This window comes from Drosophila persimilis, unplaced genomic scaffold (genome assembly GCF_003286085.1).
Source record: "Drosophila persimilis strain 14011-0111.01,24,50 unplaced genomic scaffold, DperRS2 tig00000000-arrow-pilon, whole genome shotgun sequence".
Taxonomy (NCBI): Eukaryota; Metazoa; Arthropoda; class Insecta; order Diptera; family Drosophilidae; genus Drosophila; species Drosophila persimilis.
Genome location: NW_020825288.1, coordinates 24,962,339 through 24,980,666, shown reverse-complemented (window position 1 = coordinate 24,980,666; position 18,328 = coordinate 24,962,339). Strand labels below are relative to the sequence as shown.

General features: G+C 42.0%; 1 protein-coding gene and 4 non-coding genes across 7 annotated transcripts in view; 3 read left to right on the top strand and 2 right to left on the bottom strand.

Moving 5' to 3' along the window:
* Nucleotides 1-6,930: 6,930 nt before the first annotated feature.
* Trnaa-agc lies at nucleotides 6,931-7,003 on the bottom strand. Its single transcript has one exon. It is a non-coding gene; the product is annotated as a tRNA-Ala (tRNA).
* Nucleotides 7,004-7,234: 231 nt separating this feature from the next.
* On the top strand, nucleotides 7,235-7,306 carry Trnap-ugg. The gene has a single exon. It is a non-coding gene; the product is annotated as a tRNA-Pro (tRNA).
* A 767-nt stretch (nucleotides 7,307-8,073) lies between these two features.
* Nucleotides 8,074-8,146, top strand: Trnaa-agc. Its single transcript has one exon. It is a non-coding gene; the product is annotated as a tRNA-Ala (tRNA).
* A 302-nt stretch (nucleotides 8,147-8,448) lies between these two features.
* Nucleotides 8,449-8,521, bottom strand: Trnaa-agc. Its single transcript has one exon. It is a non-coding gene; the product is annotated as a tRNA-Ala (tRNA).
* A 171-nt stretch (nucleotides 8,522-8,692) lies between these two features.
* Nucleotides 8,693-18,328, top strand: part of LOC6592165 (myosin tail region-interacting protein MTI1) — a 27,867-nt gene continuing 18,231 nt past the window's right edge. Inside the window, exons 1-2 of one of the 3 annotated variants that reach the window (XM_026984817.1) lie at nucleotides 8,693-9,701; nucleotides 13,306-13,374. In XM_026984817.1, coding sequence (XP_026840618.1) covers nucleotides 9,490-9,701; nucleotides 13,306-13,374 — 281 coding nt within the window. In that variant the 5' untranslated portion in view covers nucleotides 8,693-9,489. The remainder of the gene's footprint in view (nucleotides 9,702-13,305; nucleotides 13,375-18,328) is intronic. The other 2 variants (XM_026984698.1, XM_026984760.1) reach the window with 2 other exon arrangements.

The window sequence follows — 18,328 nt, the reverse complement described above, 5'->3', positions numbered from 1 at the left end:
TTATTTAAATACAAATTCATTTTTATTGTTTTGCCAAAAAGGGTAATTCCAATAGCCAAGGAGGAGAAAGAGCTGCCAGGGGAAATGGGGTGGGGCACTTTTTAAAGTTTGATTAAACATATACTATAGCTAGTAGCTATTGCAGACAAATTTAGCCACATACGAATCAGGATTATATACATATATATAATTGGGAATAGCAATATGGATTTTCTTCTTCTGACTTTCTCCCACACATGTTGTTTTCTTTTCCTGAGCATTTACCCTTCCCACAGAGTGAGGGTTGGGCAGTCCTGCCGTGAAACAGGACACACAGAACACTTAAAATTAATGTCTCACTATTTGCACAACAGCTGTGCTGCATTTGATATTTGTCGGAGTCCGGGACCGCCTTCATTCCTAGCTGCCCTGATGGTCAGCACACTTTTTTGGCTACTCCCAACAAAAGGGTCGACTCTGTTCCTCTCTCCCCACAAAATGCAAATGCCGGTAAACAGAAACCTTTTGTTACTCATTCGCGACAGCTTCCCAGTGAGTGTCCTGCGCGTCCACCGCGTCCGTTGTGACATATGAGTCGAATATGTTGCAAATTCAATATTTGCCAACAATTTTGCAATGTTTCTTCTTGTTTTTCTCATCTTTTTGTGGCGTTTCCTCTTCGTTTTTTGTGTATTTTTTTGGACCATGGACCCAAAACGACTGTTGGACCAAGCAAACAAATGCAGCAGCAGGAGCAACAACAATAGAATCAAAAGCCCTACATGAACAAAAAAAATGTATTAAACAAATAAAAGTTAAAAGCATTTGATGGACCACACACAACATATGGGGATACGAGGAGTTTAGGGGTTAAGGAAGTTGAAATGCTCTACACGACCATAGAGAAAAGAGAAAAGTGGGGTTTGCTTTTTGACATAAAGCAGGGAATGATTTTATGGATTAAAAAACTGTTTTAAATAGTTGCAGCTAAATCGTCAGATAAGGACAAACATGAGGCAGTTCGCTGATTAATATCGACAACCTTGAAGTAGTATTAGGAAGCAGAAACCCCAGGAATGAGCGTTAGTATTGGTTAACCACTTTCCATTATATTAAATCACGCCTCAAATTTTCCAAATACCTTCTCCATATGGCCTGCTGCTCTTTGGGTAGCCCAGCCCTTTCTGCAGTTCCATATTGGCCGCCGGGCAGCCTCCTGAAACTGACCGCCCGGGATGTGTCTGTTTGCCCTTGCCCCACCCACAATCCGAGCGGCCTTCGGTCCGTCCGGCTGTCCGGCTGTCCGTCTGTCCGCCCGTCAGTGCGCTCCTGTTAACGTGTGCTTTGTTTAACGAATCGTGCAAATGCGGGTGGAATCGGCATCGAATTGGAGGACTGGGAATTACGGATTTGGGGGGGGGCATTCCGGGAATGCTTGGGAAATGATGAGGCAGTTTATTTTGCAAATTTTTTGGGTTGCTTCTGCTGCTGTTTCGGGCATTTATTTGATTACGTTGAGTATTTTATTTTTCAATCAAAACGCAAAACGCGGCGCCGCACATTAAATTTTGATTGTTTCTTGGCTAGGAAAATCACAGCCACAAAAAGTTCATGCACCCCATCCAGGGAGTGGCAGAAGAACAACAAATTATTTTGATGGCTACATAATGGCCCGAGCACCCCCCCACAGGACCCCATTGAAACTTTGGCAAGAGGCAGTCCGAGGCGGGGGGCCATGGCGAATCGCTTTAGGCATTTGGCCAAAATGATGATAATTAGCCGAAAACCCGAAAAACCAGCAACCAAAAAGTAAAAGTCAAATCAAAAACTAAACAAAAGTGGCAAGGAAATGGCCGTAGAGGCAAGAAGGGAAGGAAAGGGCGGAATGGGAGTGTCAGTCCTGTCCCAATGTGGAAATTAACTTGTAAGGGTGGCACCGCGGCGGGGCAGTGGCAAACACCTAATGCGGCCACGGACTCACTTGTCTCCTGGGAGGATAACGATTTACAATCAGGAGCCAGCGCGAAAGGCGCCAAGCGTCAAAACACAAAAAAAAATATAAAAAACTTTTGCATTTCATTCGCGAGTTTTTGGAAGATTGTTTCGCCCATCTACCGCTTCGAGTGCGATTAAATTGTTTTAATGGTTTTTGTTTCTTGGCATTATTCAGTGGTGGAAAGAGAGAGTTGGGGCTGGGGCACCGCTTAAAGTTTTTGCTGCTTAATGGTCCACATTTTGTGGTTGCTGGGGGGCGGTAGGAAGAAGGCATAGCAGGAGGGGTCTAATTGTGGCAGGAACAACAAAATCGGCTGGAGGCGTCGGTCTGTTAAATTGACTTCGATTGTAGAAAGTAGAAACGAAGGTGGGTAGATGAAGAAACGAATTGGAAATCTTTAATTTCTGACATGGAAAATAGTTGGTGCTTATAGCAGATGGGACTTATTGGTTAAAGAATGAGTAATCCAACGAAGAATGGACACAAAATGGTCTGGTTGCAATATAAGTATAATACTTCTTTATTTCCCTTATAATCTTTCCTTCCAGATCGACTCCAGGATCCCAGCTGTGTTGAAGACAGGCATGGATCCCAGGACTTACCTAGATCTTCAGATCTTTCAGAATAGACACCATCTCTGAGATTTGGATACCAAAAGGTACATATAACGAAATACACGTGTTCTAAAAATGGAAATGGTCTTCATATTTACTGATCTGGTTTGTATATTCTGACTAGAAATACTAGTCAAATATATTGCATCCCAAAAAATCTCAGCAGCTGCCAGGAAAAGTCTCCCTTGAGTGCCTTCCCTTTGAAAATCATCTTCCGGTCAGGGACTGGCCATTCACTGGCCATTCACATGCACGACTCTTCTCAATCTTTCCACCCTTATGAACCCGACTTGGGCGGACACCAGACAGAGACAGAGAGCCAGCAGTCCCGCCACTTGGCTCTTAATTAAAGTTAAGCCCAAGGAAAATGCCGCAACAGAAATTAACAATTATGAATTTAACAAGAAATTATATAGCGAACGAGGCCAAATTAGATTTTTATTGTTTAGAGCAGAATTATGCAAATTGTGACAAGGACAAAGGCAATTAACATTAGCCGCAAAAAGGCATCCAAAAAGACAGTCAGACAGACAGACAGACAGACTTGTAGCCTGCTAAATAATTAATGTTCTTGGGCAATCGTGCGTATGAGTAATCTCCACAAAATGAAGACAACTTCTTCGCCTGGGAACGTCTTCATCATCAGGCGTCATCATCATTATTACCATCGTCTTGGTCTTGCGGCTAGCCCTGCTTGAGGTTTTGTCAACCTTTTCCACGGGATAACAGCTGGTCAAAGTTTTTGCCATCGCCCCTCAATTATTCATGGCAGAAAGGAGCAAGAAATGGATAGGCATAGGTATAGGTATGCGAAGGGACATGTGCGGGCACGCCTCGAGCGGGTAGCAAACTAATTACCCCCAACCCTTCAGATGGCTCCCCCATCTCTGGACCGAGCCCTCTCTTCTACGAGGACATTCTCTAGTTTGCTTGTTTGTTTGTTAGCTTGTTGCTCCTGTCGACGACAGTCCTGTAGGACGCCATGTGTGTGTTGTCTGCTCGCCTTTTAATAGTTTCATAAGCTCCATTTAAGATTCGCTGACACATGTTCTAGGGGATGGACAGAGTGGAGGTGGGTGGAGGTGTGCGGTGCGGCGCATATATTATACCCAATCTCGGGCGAACAACAAAGAAACATTTACATTGACATAAATTGATATCAGAGTCGTTTATGTCTTCATTGAGATAAGATACACCAGACGAGTATACGACTGTAGACGTAGACCCGTAGACCTCAGACGTAGACCCTTGTGGTGGGGCGTGGAAGAGGCTGGCCATTAATTGACATATTTATGAGGGTATCCTTATGGCCGCCGTGATTTGATTAAGGCGTTTAGTTCGTTTAGGTGGAGTGGAGATGAGGTTCTCTAAGGTTGTGTGGTCCTCTTGGCTTCTCGATACTTGCCTTCTGTGAAAGAGGTTTAAATTGATTAGTATACATATATTGAAAAGTGGAACAGTCTGGCCTGTAAAACATCCTTCAGACCGACTTTTGAATATATAGTGTACCAATAATATAATTATTTTATAGAAAAATTCATATTTTAAGATCAGTATAGTCTATAGCTATTCCTTCTGCACTTTCCAGACGTACTTTTGTTAGATTTCTGTGTGGATTTTTGTTTTGAATTTTTTGCCTAATACCAATAGGGTTTTTTTTATCTTTCCTTACCTTTTTCTTTTGATATTTATCCAGCTCCATAAAATACATATGATCTCCAAAAAAATAGAATAAGCGCTTTATGTTGAAACGTTTATTAAACTAATAATTTACATGGACACACACACATTGTCGTTAGAAATAATTTCATGGACATGAGCATAAAACTTCGGAGATTTATAAGCAGACTCGCAGACCATCCCCATGCCCATCCCTATCCCCATCCTAGCCCTAACTCTGCCATAAACATATTTAAAGCGATAAAAAGGTCAGCCCAAGCCGAGCAGCACCCCAAAAACGCCAGTAAGTAAACTTATTGAATGTCTTAAGTTTTACTGGAGTAAAATCCCATCCACTCCCATCGATGACCGCCTTCTGGTTGTTTTCATTCCATTTTTATGACAACGTTTAGAAATTTGTTGTACATTTTCCTGTCGCTGTCGCAGTCGCTGCTGTTTGTCTTTCCGTTCTGTTTGGCTGCTATACAGCGACGTTTAGCGTGTTACCCCGCCCTGCCCCCCACTCCCGTATTGACATTTGATCTTTATGTTGGCCTTTTGGTCTATGCTCGTGTGCCGCTTTGTTTGTCTGCAGGCATCTTTTTATGACTCGAGTGTGTTTGCCTTTTGGCTTTTGTGCCTGCCATAAAAAGAGGAGACAAGAAAAAACGAACGAGCATCTTGGAAATCAAACTTCAGTGGATACGTACCGGAGGGTGCTCTGCCACAAATATGAGGTCATCTGTTATGAACGCCTTCGAATGGCTTAAGAAGCCTTTGGGTAAATACAACTTTGGTTCTTTCGGGGGTCTCGGTTCAATGAGTTCAATGGATTTTGGCTGTGGAAATTGGGGGTTGCCCCAGCATTGACAGAATGTAGAATGTAAATCAGCGGAAGTGTATATAAATAGGTAGATTATAAACTAGACCAGACAAGAAGTAGTTCTTAGTTCAGTTCTTCAAAATATGTACAACTAAGGAAGCTTCACTGACGTACAAAACTCGCTATAGCTATAGCTCTATAGCTCCAAATATATACTTTCTCAGACAAACACGATAAGGATAATATCAAAGACTATAAAATACCAACTATTGCACACGTGATGAACAAATCTCAATTTCCTTTAAGCCGCAGCCCATCCCAAACAGTGCTCGATCCTTTCAAAAGTCGTTTTTCAATTAATATGAAATCAAGCATTAAAATTGAATTAGCAAACCGAAAGTGAGAACAAATGTTTTCTTGGTCTCTGGTCTCTGGTCTCTGGCTTGGGCTGTCGAAAACTTGGCAGCAACTTTAGCCAATTAGAAAATTATGTTGTTGAGCGTGCAACGACAATATGTTGCCTCGTACTTGGCAGCGTCTTGAGACGGGCCTTCTTTTGGCCCAGTCCAGGGCCCGCACCCGCATCCTGGAATAGTAAATATTGTTTAGTCATTTTGGTGAGCGCTAATTTTGTATGTTAGCCGGCGGCCAAAACCTGGCAAAAGTTTCAGCCAACAAACAAAAGCGATAATTACAAGAAAACAAGAGGAGGACCAGTACCAGGAGGGGGACTGTGACTGGGATACCCATACCAAAAGGAGCTGCCAGAAGGATGTCGGGACAAGTTTTCTTGGTTTTAGAGAATGCAAATAATTTCACAAAAATTAAAAGCAGACGCCAACAACTTTTTGACTTGCACATACACCCAAATATACAAGTAATAAGATACATATATATGTGTATTTGAAATGTATCTGGGAAAAAGTTAGATGGGATTTCATGTCAAAAATGCGAAAGGGTTCTCGTAGTTTATGCGGCTGTCTAACGGCATTTAACCTACGCCACTATAATTCACGCTGTTTCTCGACGGCATTTAAATGCAGCGCGCACAAGACTCTTCCCATTCCAGATCATCATCATCATCCTGGCAGGACCTGGGCGCCTGGTCCCGGTTCCCGGCTCCCGGCTCCCGGTCCGGGGCCCCACGATAAGCCAAACATGATTTTACGACAATGTTATTACCAGCAGAGGCAGGCTAAACGGTGGCAGATGGGGAAGGAAACCCCCATAGATCCCTGTTTCGCATTGTGTTTGTTGAGTCGTAAACGGCGGGTGGCATCGGTGTGGGACTCTAGACCCTGGGGTTACACGGATGATGCTGACGTCGCCGTGATTGTTTAAAGTTATGAATAATTAAATATTTGTGCAGGTTACGAGAGTTGGCAAGTCTCGAACTGTGGGTCTGGGGTGCTTATTCCATTAGGCTGATGGATGGGTCTGCCAAAGGAATAGGAATGGAGGGCATAGGCAGAATGGGTTCAAGAACTTTTCGCAGGAACGTTCCGATCGTTAATTATGGCTCTAGATCTTCCAGCTTCTTAGCTTCTAGATCCTACCTGTCTAAGAACCCCATCATTTTAAGGACATTTTAGATAATTTATTGGTTTTTAATCTCTAATGATTTGCTAAATATTTAGGTATTTGTCCAAATGTATACGCGTGAAACGTCCCACCCTAATCTCTTACCTAGGATCATACTCTTACCCGTTCATTTCCTTTTAATTTTCATTGTGCTTTGACCAAGAACCTTGATGCAAATAATTACCCTTGAGTGCCTTTAACTGGAAATAATGGCTGCCACAGATAAGTGTGCAAAAAAAAGGAAATGTCCTTTAAAAATAAAAGCACAATATTAACTTTGGAGATGCGGGGCATCGATCCCCGTACCTCTCACATGCTAAGCGAGCGCTCTACCATCTGAGCTACATCCCCGTGTGTATTTCCGCTCGTCCAAAGGTCTACTTGGGTTCCTTCCACCAGAGAGTGGTAATTTATACCTGAAACATGCAGTTTATCTATTCGAAGACTGACCTCCAATAGAAAACAAAAGATACCGAAACTGGTTGGTGCATAACAAATTAAGATTTCAATTTTTGGCTATTTTTAGATTTTGGCTAGCAATTGGTTGTTGAAGTCGACTATTGGGACGCCCAAAATGGAAGAGGCTCAATGGTCTAGGGGTATGATTCTCGCTTTGGGTGCGAGAGGTCCCGGGTTCAAATCCCGGTTGAGCCCGGATCTATTTTTGTTCGGCTTCCTGAATTTTAGAGTAGTGCTATACCCATACAAAGAGTATCTTTACTTTTAAAAAGCGTTTGCGACACATATGTATAATATGATATATATAAAATGTATAATTCAAATATTGAAATGAGTTTTCAAACTTTTTTATTTGTGCAATACATTATTTTTAACTGAAATTGACTGTAATTAGTGGAAATATTTCATATACTTATGATATCCTTTAATGCAACTGAGAAAAATATTATATACAGAAGTTTTTAGTAAAATGGAGTCTTCGTTTCTGTTAAAATTTATCTCTATCGTACCCTTATCAAAGAATAACCAAGCAAACTTTTATCAAATTAACAAATATAATTACAGATTTAACATATGTTTTCTATGATAGTCGGAAGGGTATATAAAGTTTCCATTCGTTGTTTCACTTTTAAAATGGTAATTCACCTACATAACTTGTTTTCGAAATTTGATCAGACCAGTTTTCGGGGTTTATGAGACTTCGGACTGGTTTGCCCTTCATTCCATAGTAAATATCACTGCTCGATCATGCATAATAATGACTCCGCTTCACAGTCGAATCAATCTGTGTCATTGCATTGACTTTCCGATGGCGTATAATGTGATTTGATGACCAAACCAATAAACGGCCGAGTGTGGCCATGCCTAGTAAATGATCGATTTATTTATAGAGCATTAGAGCATTCGGATGAAAATAATCCACTTGAAATCGTTTAAGAGCACAAAACCAGGTACCGTTATATGGGGATGTAGCTCAGATGGTAGAGCGCTCGCTTAGCATGTGAGAGGTACGGGGATCGATGCCCCGCATCTCCAGAATAGATTATTTTCTTTTTTTCCTTACCTTTATACATTTTTTTTACCTGCAAATATATGCCATACTAGAAATAAAATAATAAAGAAGCAATAAATAGAGCTTTTAATAAATGTACAATGGAATCTGTCTTCAAATCTCTGTTGCGCCTGGCTAAATATGATCTATTTTTTTTGGAAGTCCGAAACAATTTCCCAGACAAAATACTTCGATTTCTTTCAACTTTCCAACAAATCCTCCAGAGTATTCGAAGAAAAAAGAGGGTGGTGTGTCCTCCTCATGACTAAGGATCACACTTTCCGGATGGAGATGCGGGGCATCGATCCCCGTACCTCTCACATGCTAAGCGAGCGCTCTACCATCTGAGCTACATCCCCACATGACGGGGCGCAGGCCAGAAGCGATTGATAATGGCACAGCGTTACCAGACGGTAAACAAGAAATCCGTGCAGAAACGATCTGGAAAGAAGCAGAAACACAGCCCATCAACCATATCCCCACCCGCAATAACAGACGCAATTACTTTACGCAATTTGGTTGGTTTCTTTATTGTCGCATTTCTCGCTTTATTATATATTCACTTTGATTATAATATAAAAACTGCAAATATTTACACTTTGACGCAGGTTTATTCTGCCATAAAAATGAGGAAAAGAAAGGCACAAGCCAACACACACCACTGATTGGTACATTTTATTCTTGGCATTGTTTTCTCTGCTGCTTTATTGTTTCGCCAGACAGACAGCAAGCAACCTGCCAGCTGATGCATATAATTATGGAAATTTAAAAAGTGGGCCCGAAACACCCCTCAGGCGCACAAGCAATATAGAGACAACAGAAAAAGAAAATGAAAAATCGAAAAAAACGAAAAGTAAATAGAAGTTGCACAGCAAAGAACATTTTCTACAAACAATAAGCAGCGGGACATTAGCATAAAGCCAAGACAGTACAAACACACACATACAATCACAATGCACATTGAATTTGGTGTTTGAATTGGCGCCCAACTCTGGAACGGGGTGGCAACTCACTCTCTTCTCTCTCCACTGCCACACTGTTATCGATTGTCAAACAGCTGTCTGTAGTGTCAAGAATTTAGCGTTTGGGTGCATTTTTGTTTTTTTTTTTTGATTTATGTGAAATTTTACACAAAAAACGAGGATATTCATAGTATGGTAGGAGCGCTGTCAGGGCCTCCAGCGGTTTCAGCACCTAATAGTACAAACAACCTCGTTGCACCTGTAAATTGTGATACGATACGCATTGCCTTAAATATAAAAAAAAAAAAAAAAATAACCTGCAATAACTGAAACCAATTGGTAATGTTAAGTACGTTTTCTAAGCCATGGATACAGCAGAACCAGAAGCAACAGCACCAGCTGCCCAGTCAAATGCCGACTCCGGCACATCGAAAACCGAAAAAACCGCCAGTGCTCCCACGGAGCCGTCGTCGTCTGCGTCTGCGTCGGCGCCAGGGTCACGCTACAACAGCCGGCACGGTCGCGATGGAAATAATGCTGGTCGCACAGGTGGTCACTGGGATTCGACGGACCATTGGTGAGCTATACATCTATTTGGGCACTATATTAAAGACAATTTCCTCTATAAATTAGCAGGGAGCATGCAGCAAGGTTACAGATTCTGGCTGCGTGTTCTTGTCTCTGGACTCCCCGTCCGTCTGTTGGACTGCTGTCTGTCTACTAAACTGCCAACGTTTGCGCTTTTCCACCCGCACTGGGAAATATTATGATAATGAGGATGGGTCTCTCACGTGCTTGCTAATTTTAAGGCGCCCCTACCGCCATCCCGCCATACTCTGGCAGATCTCCGTGTCGCATAAACATAATGTGTTCTGTATAAGATTTGTATACCCAATACTCAAAATGTGTATAGGGGTATATTAGAATAAGCGTAAGAAATAAGCGTTTCCGACCCCATAAAGTATATATTAAGTCGATTGAGCCACGTCTGTCTGTCCGTCCCTATGAGCGCCCAGTGCTCAGACACTATAGCAGCTAGAGAAACGACATTTTGTACCCTGAATTCTGTGATATATTTCAAAGCTTCGCCCCGCAGATCGGATCACTTTTATAGCCAAAAGGAACGAACCAATTTGCAGTGGCTGCGCAGCGCCCGACAACGTGTTCTGGCACGTTTTCTGTCTCTCTCGCACGCACTCTTTGTCGTGTCGTTCAATGTTAGCGCCGTCTGGTGGAGGAGAGCCATACTGACTATGTATCGGGTATGAATGTAGAGTTGCGGTCGCAGCAGCAACTCACAACGTTCGCCTTCGTTTCTTTTTGTGTCGTAGCCTGCACAAACGCCTCGTTAAATAGCTTACCTAAACGAATTTTTTCTTGGCTCTGTTTTGCATATTCAAGTGCCGTCTGCTGTACCGTGGAGGGGGCTTTTGAAGTCCTGCCCCCCGTCCATCAAGGGAGGCAGCTTGAGGACTAGACGCTGAACGAATGTACCATCAGCAATTTTATAATTATGGGAATAGCTAATGGGATATTTGTCAGGGTTATATTTAACATGAGTTAAGGGGCAGACACCCCACAAGTCAAGCCTGTGCTAACCATCACCCCTTAAAACCATCAAATATCATCAAATTATTAGGTTCCAAACCATTCGCACACCCTCCTCAAACGCAAGTGCTGGTCTTTTGGCACTTTGGCAACATCTGCTGCCCTGCCAAGAGGGAGCACGAAAAAATGCTCATAATAAATATAAAATGGCAAAAACGTGTCGATTTCCGTTAACAACTTGAAAATGATTTGTTTCACAGTCTGCAGAGCATATTAACTTCGATTTTCAATTCACAGCAGACTTTTCCACATATCATAACATGCCATATGGAGGACAAGGACTCCCCCATCAACAACATTTGGCTATTTTTTGCCAGTTAGGCAAACGCAAAAATTCCATTTAGGCCGCAAAAGCAGAGAATGGATACTCCTGAAGCCAAAGGAAGAGACTGCCAGTCAGACATTGTTTGGCTGTTTTGTTTGTTTGTTTCGGTTGCTGGGGCTCCGTCTCAATGACGTTGATGGGTCCTTGGCCATAACCTGCGGCTCTGTCAGCTTCATCTTGTTAACCAAACAAGCCACCGACTCCATCGTCGCCTAAGACAAAGCAGGACCCACAGACTGGTACAAACGGAAGACCGAAAGAGGACCAGCAGCAGCAGCCAGAAAAAATTCTAATTGATGGCCTGTTGGGACCTGCATCTTGACCATTTCCGTCGCTCTACGGATATGCATGTCCACTCAATTTTCCGGCAAATGAGTCGCCCTCATCGTCCTCAAGAACAACAAAAATTGATTGGAATTTCGCAACAAGCGGATACAACATTTTTTCCCCATTTTTCCTCATATTTTTTTTCACCATTTTGCGTTTTGTTTTGTACACTCTTTTGGCCTGGCATTTGTTTTCTCTTACCCCTAAAAACACGTCAACACTTGTGTTTTGTGGCTTTTGCCGTTGTTGCCTCTTGTTATCGGTCCTTGGTCCTTGGTCCTCATCCAGCATATTCAGGCACTTATAAATGTCGAATGCGATGTGTTCTTTATGCTCTGTAGATCTGAGAGCAGGTTCCTTTTACATAGGGATACTTCCACAAGTGAAACTATTTTTACTGAGGAGAGATATATGCACATGTATCAATTATTTACCATAGTATGAAATGAATTAATTAATGTTGGAAGTTTTTTAGTTTATATATTAAATAAACTTCAGATATTCAGGCCATGCCTAGAGCATTTGATGTTCGTTTTCCAATAGAGTTTTCCCTACATTCTAGCTACTGTTGTTCTCTTACATTCCTCTACAAAATCCTACGTTAATTGCTATTAGCAATTTTTTCAAAGAAACGCTCAAAAAAATGCTGACCAAAGGTATTACAATAATTAATTTCCCTCAGCGCGTCACATGTTTTTGAACCAAAAAAAAATTAAAATACGCTAAAAAAAAGGTAAAAATTAATTATAAACAAATCTTTTCATGTCACCAACGGAATTTGTCGACGACACTTTGGCGCATTTTTCAAGCTGTCCCAAAACTCAATTTCACAGCAATTTCCACGGGGGCCCGGGGGTGTTCCTAGTGTCCATTCTCGAAGCAATTGTTTAGGGTAACTCAAAAGCACATTTCACTTATTATTAGCTCATTTATTACCCACCAAAAAGGCGCCTGCTGCCTGCCTGACCCTGGCAGCAGCAGCACCTGGATAAAGTTTTTGTGAAAAATGCTCGCCAATACAGGAAAAAGGGAGGAAAAAAGAAATAAATAAAGGGAAAATCCCACTTCCTCCATCTCCCCTTGGGCACCTTAAAATTAACACATAAATTTTCAAGTGGGGTGGCCACCGTCCTGCGGCTATCCATGGCTATCCGTGAGATACGTTGAGATCCACAGAAGTAGGGTAAAAAGGGGGTGCTGGGAATGGATATGTACAAGTATCTACTGGGCATGCAAATCGTATCTGATATAGTCTTTCTCCCCAAATTTGAGCCGGCCTATCCCCCTGTCTGGTCCTGTCTGTCTACGCCTCTGCCTGTACTGGCGGGGAGCTGCCTGTCATTGAAATTTCCGTGTGAGTGCGTTCAATGTTCAAGCGCTGGGCAATTGACGTTGAAACTACGTGACGTTCGAAAGGTAAATTGTATCTGTGGGATTGTCATTGACATTTTCCCGTTTTTTTATTGTGTGCAAATTGGCCAACGCTTCACTTTTAATTATAGACCACTAAATTAAAATCTCTATAAAGTCTGGGTATGGGTCTTATATATTTTTACGGTCTGAACTTAATTATCCACTCCCGTGCAGAAAAATCGACTTTCCCACTCCCGTTGAGATGGATGGACAGTAACAAAAGAATCTCAAGACGGGAAAGAGCAAAGAAAAGAAAAGAAAAGAAAGGACCTTGGCAATGCGGAAATAAATAAACGTCGCGACTTTCCTTAAAAATCTCTGATTTCGAAAGGAAGGATGGGAAGGGTGGGGATTCCTTGGGTACATTTTGAATAACAAAATTAACAGCAGAGACCCCCGAACTTGCAAGTCTCGCAGCCTTTGCCCCATGTTTAGTTATGCATTTCTTTTTTCTTATTTTTATTTTAATTTTTTGCTTTTTTATTTATATCTTTTCCCACATCCACAGGCAGCAAAACAATCGCTACGCGCAGCGAAGGATAAACGAGCGATGGAACAGGGACATGGACAGGGACAGGCAAGTTTTTCTTTATTTTTCCTCACTTTCTTTTTTCCTTTCTGTTGTTTTGGTTTTTCCCCACCCCCACTTCTGGCTGAGCCATTTGTTTGTTTGCCCTGACTGCGGCAGGAATGTAGTATCTCTGTGCGTGGGGCCCTTCCTTGGGCTTAACGCACGCTTGCACCTTTCCAGGCCTTACGGATGGGGGGTCCTTGGTCCCTGGCGGCAGTCCCCCAGGCGGCCACATTATTAACACTCGACTAAATATGCATTTCTTGGTTGGACACTGTCGACAGACGCGCCAGAAGCGTTAACAAGGTCTGCCCCAAGTAAGGGGAAAGAGTAAGGGATTTCGAATGAGCAAAAGTCAACCAATGAAATATTAGAAAAAAATCTTTGAGTTTTCAATGCTGCGGGTTTTTTTTTTGATTAAGGATAGGAAAAAGTTTTTATAAAATCTTTGGTGTGAATAGGAATTCTTCTAGAATATTGAGTATTGAATATTTATAATATAAATAAATCAGAAATGTATGAATATTAATATTCTTGGCAAGTGCCTAAAACTAGCAAAGGATTTATATTCAATGGCCTTGACTGGTATAAAATACTGTTAAGAATTCTTCCGAAAAGAAAGCCACATTTCCATTTAGAATCCTCAACTATTATTGACTACAACACTATGCAAAAAAAGGCATCCCATTTTATCCGGAATGAAAATAAGTTTTTCAGATAGAATTGGGGCTCCAATTATTTATAATTTTTTTTTTTTGGGTTAGATTGAGTAAGCCATAGCTAGTTTTAAAGAACTTTGCCATTCTGAAAAGCTAATAAATGTCGGACCTCAAAATTTTGTAGCTTAAGCTTACTGTCTGAGAAAAGCTTTCAAATTACGTAAAGCCGTTTTTGTTGAATAACGGATAGGAATAATGGGATGATGGCATCCAATAAAATAATTTCTTCTGGGATAATGGGACATGCATAAAGTTGTAATCACGAATTCTCTTTAAGGACTTGTTGATTTTGATACAATCAGGCAGGCTCTGTTTTTCATTTACTTTTGCGGATTACGATTTAAGGTTCTCAAGTTTTCACATATTTTTGCTGTTTGCACCAAAACGAAAATTTTTGTTGCCCTGGTAAATTTTTGCCGAGCCAAATTTGAGGTTGGGTTAAAATAAAAATATTTATAAAGAAAGAAAACGTTAATTTACCCTGATATAGGTGTCAAGTTTATGTTAATGCATCAATAAGTCATATATTTTTTTTTCCTTTTGCAATTAAGGTTTGTTTTGTTGTATGAACAGCCGTTTACTTTTCATTTCGTCAACGAAAATGTTTTCGTTTTGAAAACGAAAAAATTTTGCGGAATGTGAAAACGGGAGCCCAATGTTAGATCGGAAAACTTTTGTGAATGTGAAAAAAGGAGCATTGCTATAATATTATAGCTCTAAGCCAGTGAAAGATTCAATGGAATAGGTAAACGAAAGTTGATTGCGGAAGTGTTAGAAAAATATTAACAGCAAATATATTACTTGAAATAATAATGAAAATTATGATCGGAAACATGCCTCGAGCACACACAACAACATGCAAAATTCGATTAAACAAACATCAACACCGAAGAATTGCAGATTTTGAATACAGATCTGATTTCTGAAAGATCTCTTCAATAATCAGACTAGAATATTTGTTGCGGACGGATTCCCAACGTGTAACGCTAAAATCGTTACCCACCACCCGCCCAACCGGCGCGAGAGGCGACAGCCGCGTGACGTGCAGCACGTAGAACGCGATTACGGCAAAGGTCCGGACCCTGGCCTCCAATACTGATCTTTCGCGCACGCGTACAAGTTCAGACGCCATGCTTCGGATAATTTTGATTGGAAATGGATGGGGGTTCACACACAGATAGACATCCCCGGATAGAGCGGATAAGGCCGATATGTGACACTCGTTGGGGGATAAAAGTAAAAGGTTAATTGCGAACGAATTCATTAAGTTGTCTTCCTACCTAATTGTTCGGGTTCGGAACCTATTATGTTCTTTTAATTGTATAACATCTTACATACTAAATATACTGAAACGCCCCTTTGGGGGCGCCTACCTAGATGCATTTTCATTTCCCTAAATATTGATGCTTTAAGTAAGGTTAAATATACATTAAATATCGGCATACATAGTGGCCCTACAATTGGTTACATATCGTTTGATTATGACTCTATATTTTCGGGTTGTGACAGTGTACCCTCTTGGAATTTGTATCAGTCGATTTATATAGCCTTTGGATACCATTATTGTATCCTTGCGAGCGAGGTGATTGGTACCTCATATTCATCTCTTGGTGCTTACACATCGTGTTCTACTTACAGTAGGTTCGACTTAATCGAACTGACTGGCGATCAAATAAATACGGTTCTTGATACGCTTGATAGCCGTTTCCTTTTTGTTATGACTGTGTTCTGAGATGTTTTCTGAAAAGGTAGATGTAGAAAAGGAGATGAAAGCGAAATTAGATGCGAATCTATCGTTTTTATAGATAAGAGTTCTCTAGGGAACTTTTTAACAACTAATCCATCTTAGTTGATGGATTAATAACATGAGTAGTGGGCCTACCCAGTCTTCCAACTGCTCTCATTGCTCCTATTGGTCCGAGACTCTCGAGCCCGAGAATCCAAGAACAAAATACACGGCGTTGTATGAACGCTTCTCGGGTCCAAGAGTGCAGAAACAAAATACTCTTCGTGTGTGACGTAGCTGTGCGTGACACAGACTTGAAACCGAGGATGAAAAAAATTAAAAAAATACACGAAGTGCGCGATCGCGATTTGCGACCGAAAATTCAACTACAAAAATACACACATTGTATGAACACACAGTGTATGATAGCCGCTCGAGTGACGCTGACAAGGATTCGTGTATTATTATTGTTGTTCTGAACTGCTTGCTGGAAAGGAACATTTCAGCGAATCTACTTAATAGATAAGAATATAAATTTCGCTTCCGATCAACAAGTAAATCTATTAAATTGATGGTCAATTTCAAGTTATATTTAATTAATTGGAGAAGCTCTATTAATACTTTAATTAATTTAAATTTTTTAAAAATCGTAGCCAATAGATGAGTTTATCACTTTTCACTTGGTATCCGTCTTAATATGATATGCAAAACACTTCCCACTACACATCACTCCCCCAAACTTCACTTTAAGGGCCTATTAAGTACTCACCAAGGTAAGCGCAGGGCTCAAACTCTACTCAAAATGTTGGGCGAGCCAATTGCCGACGGTGGGCAGAGATGTGGGTACGCAATAGCTTCTCAAACTGTGATTGCTTTGGGGGCTGGTTGCTTCTCTCCGATATGGCGAAAGATTTCAAGAGTGGAGTTTGGTTGTTGGAACTCAACTGAGCTCGTGCACATGGCCTAACTGACTTTTATAGAAAATGCCATCAGATGGCATGCGCCGGAATTCATTCAAAATGCTATGTACATATGTAAAGCATGGGGCAAGGGGATCTCCACCAGACCTACTTCTCGTTCCACTGTGCCACTGTACCCTGTCCTTCTGCTTATTGTATTGTTGTATATGCAGTTTACCAAACAAAAATCCCAACACACTCACACCATGCGGCAGCAGCGACGGCGCCTCGAAGTATGCAACAGCCAACCAGGCGGCACTCTGTTGCAGCAGCAGTGGCGCAGCAGCAGCATTTGCAGGCAGATGAAAGGGAGATTGTGTACACCATTTCCAGTGCAATAACCCAACGCCTCCCTTCTCCCTTTCCATTTCCTTCTTCTCCCATCCCGCATTAATTGCACGTGTCCTCTTCTGGTGCTGCCGTTGCTGCTCCTGCTGCTGCAGTTGTTGGTATTATTGCTGTTGTTGTTGGGTTTTTATGTTGTTTTGCTTGTATTTTATTTTATTGCCTTCTCTCGCTCTCTTGCAGTTGCTCTATATCACCATCTCTCTCTCTAGTGCCCACTCTCTCTTTCTTCCACATACACTCTCTCTCTCTCTCTCTCTCTGTTGGTCGTGGTGGAACTTCGTGGCTTTTGCAGGGCAAGGTATATTAAATATAAGTTAGTGGCTATTTGGATAGTGCAGCTCTTCTTCTCAACATCTTTGCAAAAAGGTCATATGTGTCCCATTTTTCTGATAAAAAATCAAAGAATTTTAGTAGTCACTCATAAAACTCTTAAATATAGGCCACTCTCTCCCCCTGTGTTACCTTTCATCGAACATACCCTGGATACAACTTCGTGGCTTTCGGCGGGCTTTCGTGACGATGGCCTTCTTGGTCCTTGTACCGTTAGTCGCGCTCGGTCTTTCCAGCTCGCTCGTTCGTCGTTCGCTTTGCCGGGCGATGCATGGGGGTGGTGGTGCGGGGTCTCGGTCTCGGTCTCCGACCACCCACCCCCTCCTCGGCTGCATCGTATTTAGTTACATTTTGCTGTTGCTGTTGTTGTTGTTGCTGCCGTATTTTGCATTGTTTTGTGCTGTGTTTTGTTTTGCTGCAGCTCTCGGGCCGTGACTTCGGGTTATGTACTCCGTTTTATGATGATCGGCTCTCGGCCCGTCTCTCGTTCGCTGTTGTATATGACGTTGTGTGAGTGTGCAGCAGCAGCAGCAGCTATGCGATATGCGATTGTGTGAGTTTATGTAGCTGTTGTTCTGTTGTATGGTTATGTACCGCTACGACTATGACTGCTGTTGCTGTTGCATCCCTATTGCTATTGCTGTTTTGCTCTCTAAGCCCTCTCCCTCTCCCGCTCCCGCTCTAACTGCAGCAGCCATGGGGGCGGTCCAGGGCAGGGCCGGGCACTGGAAACTAGCGCCGTCGGTTAACGGCACATTCGGCCGCCGCAGTCGAGCCTCTGTTGTGCAGTGTTGTGTTGTGTACTGCACTGTTGTTGTCACCGCTACGGTCATCAGCAGCAGCAAAGGCATAGCATAGAGCGCGGTCGAATCGTTGAA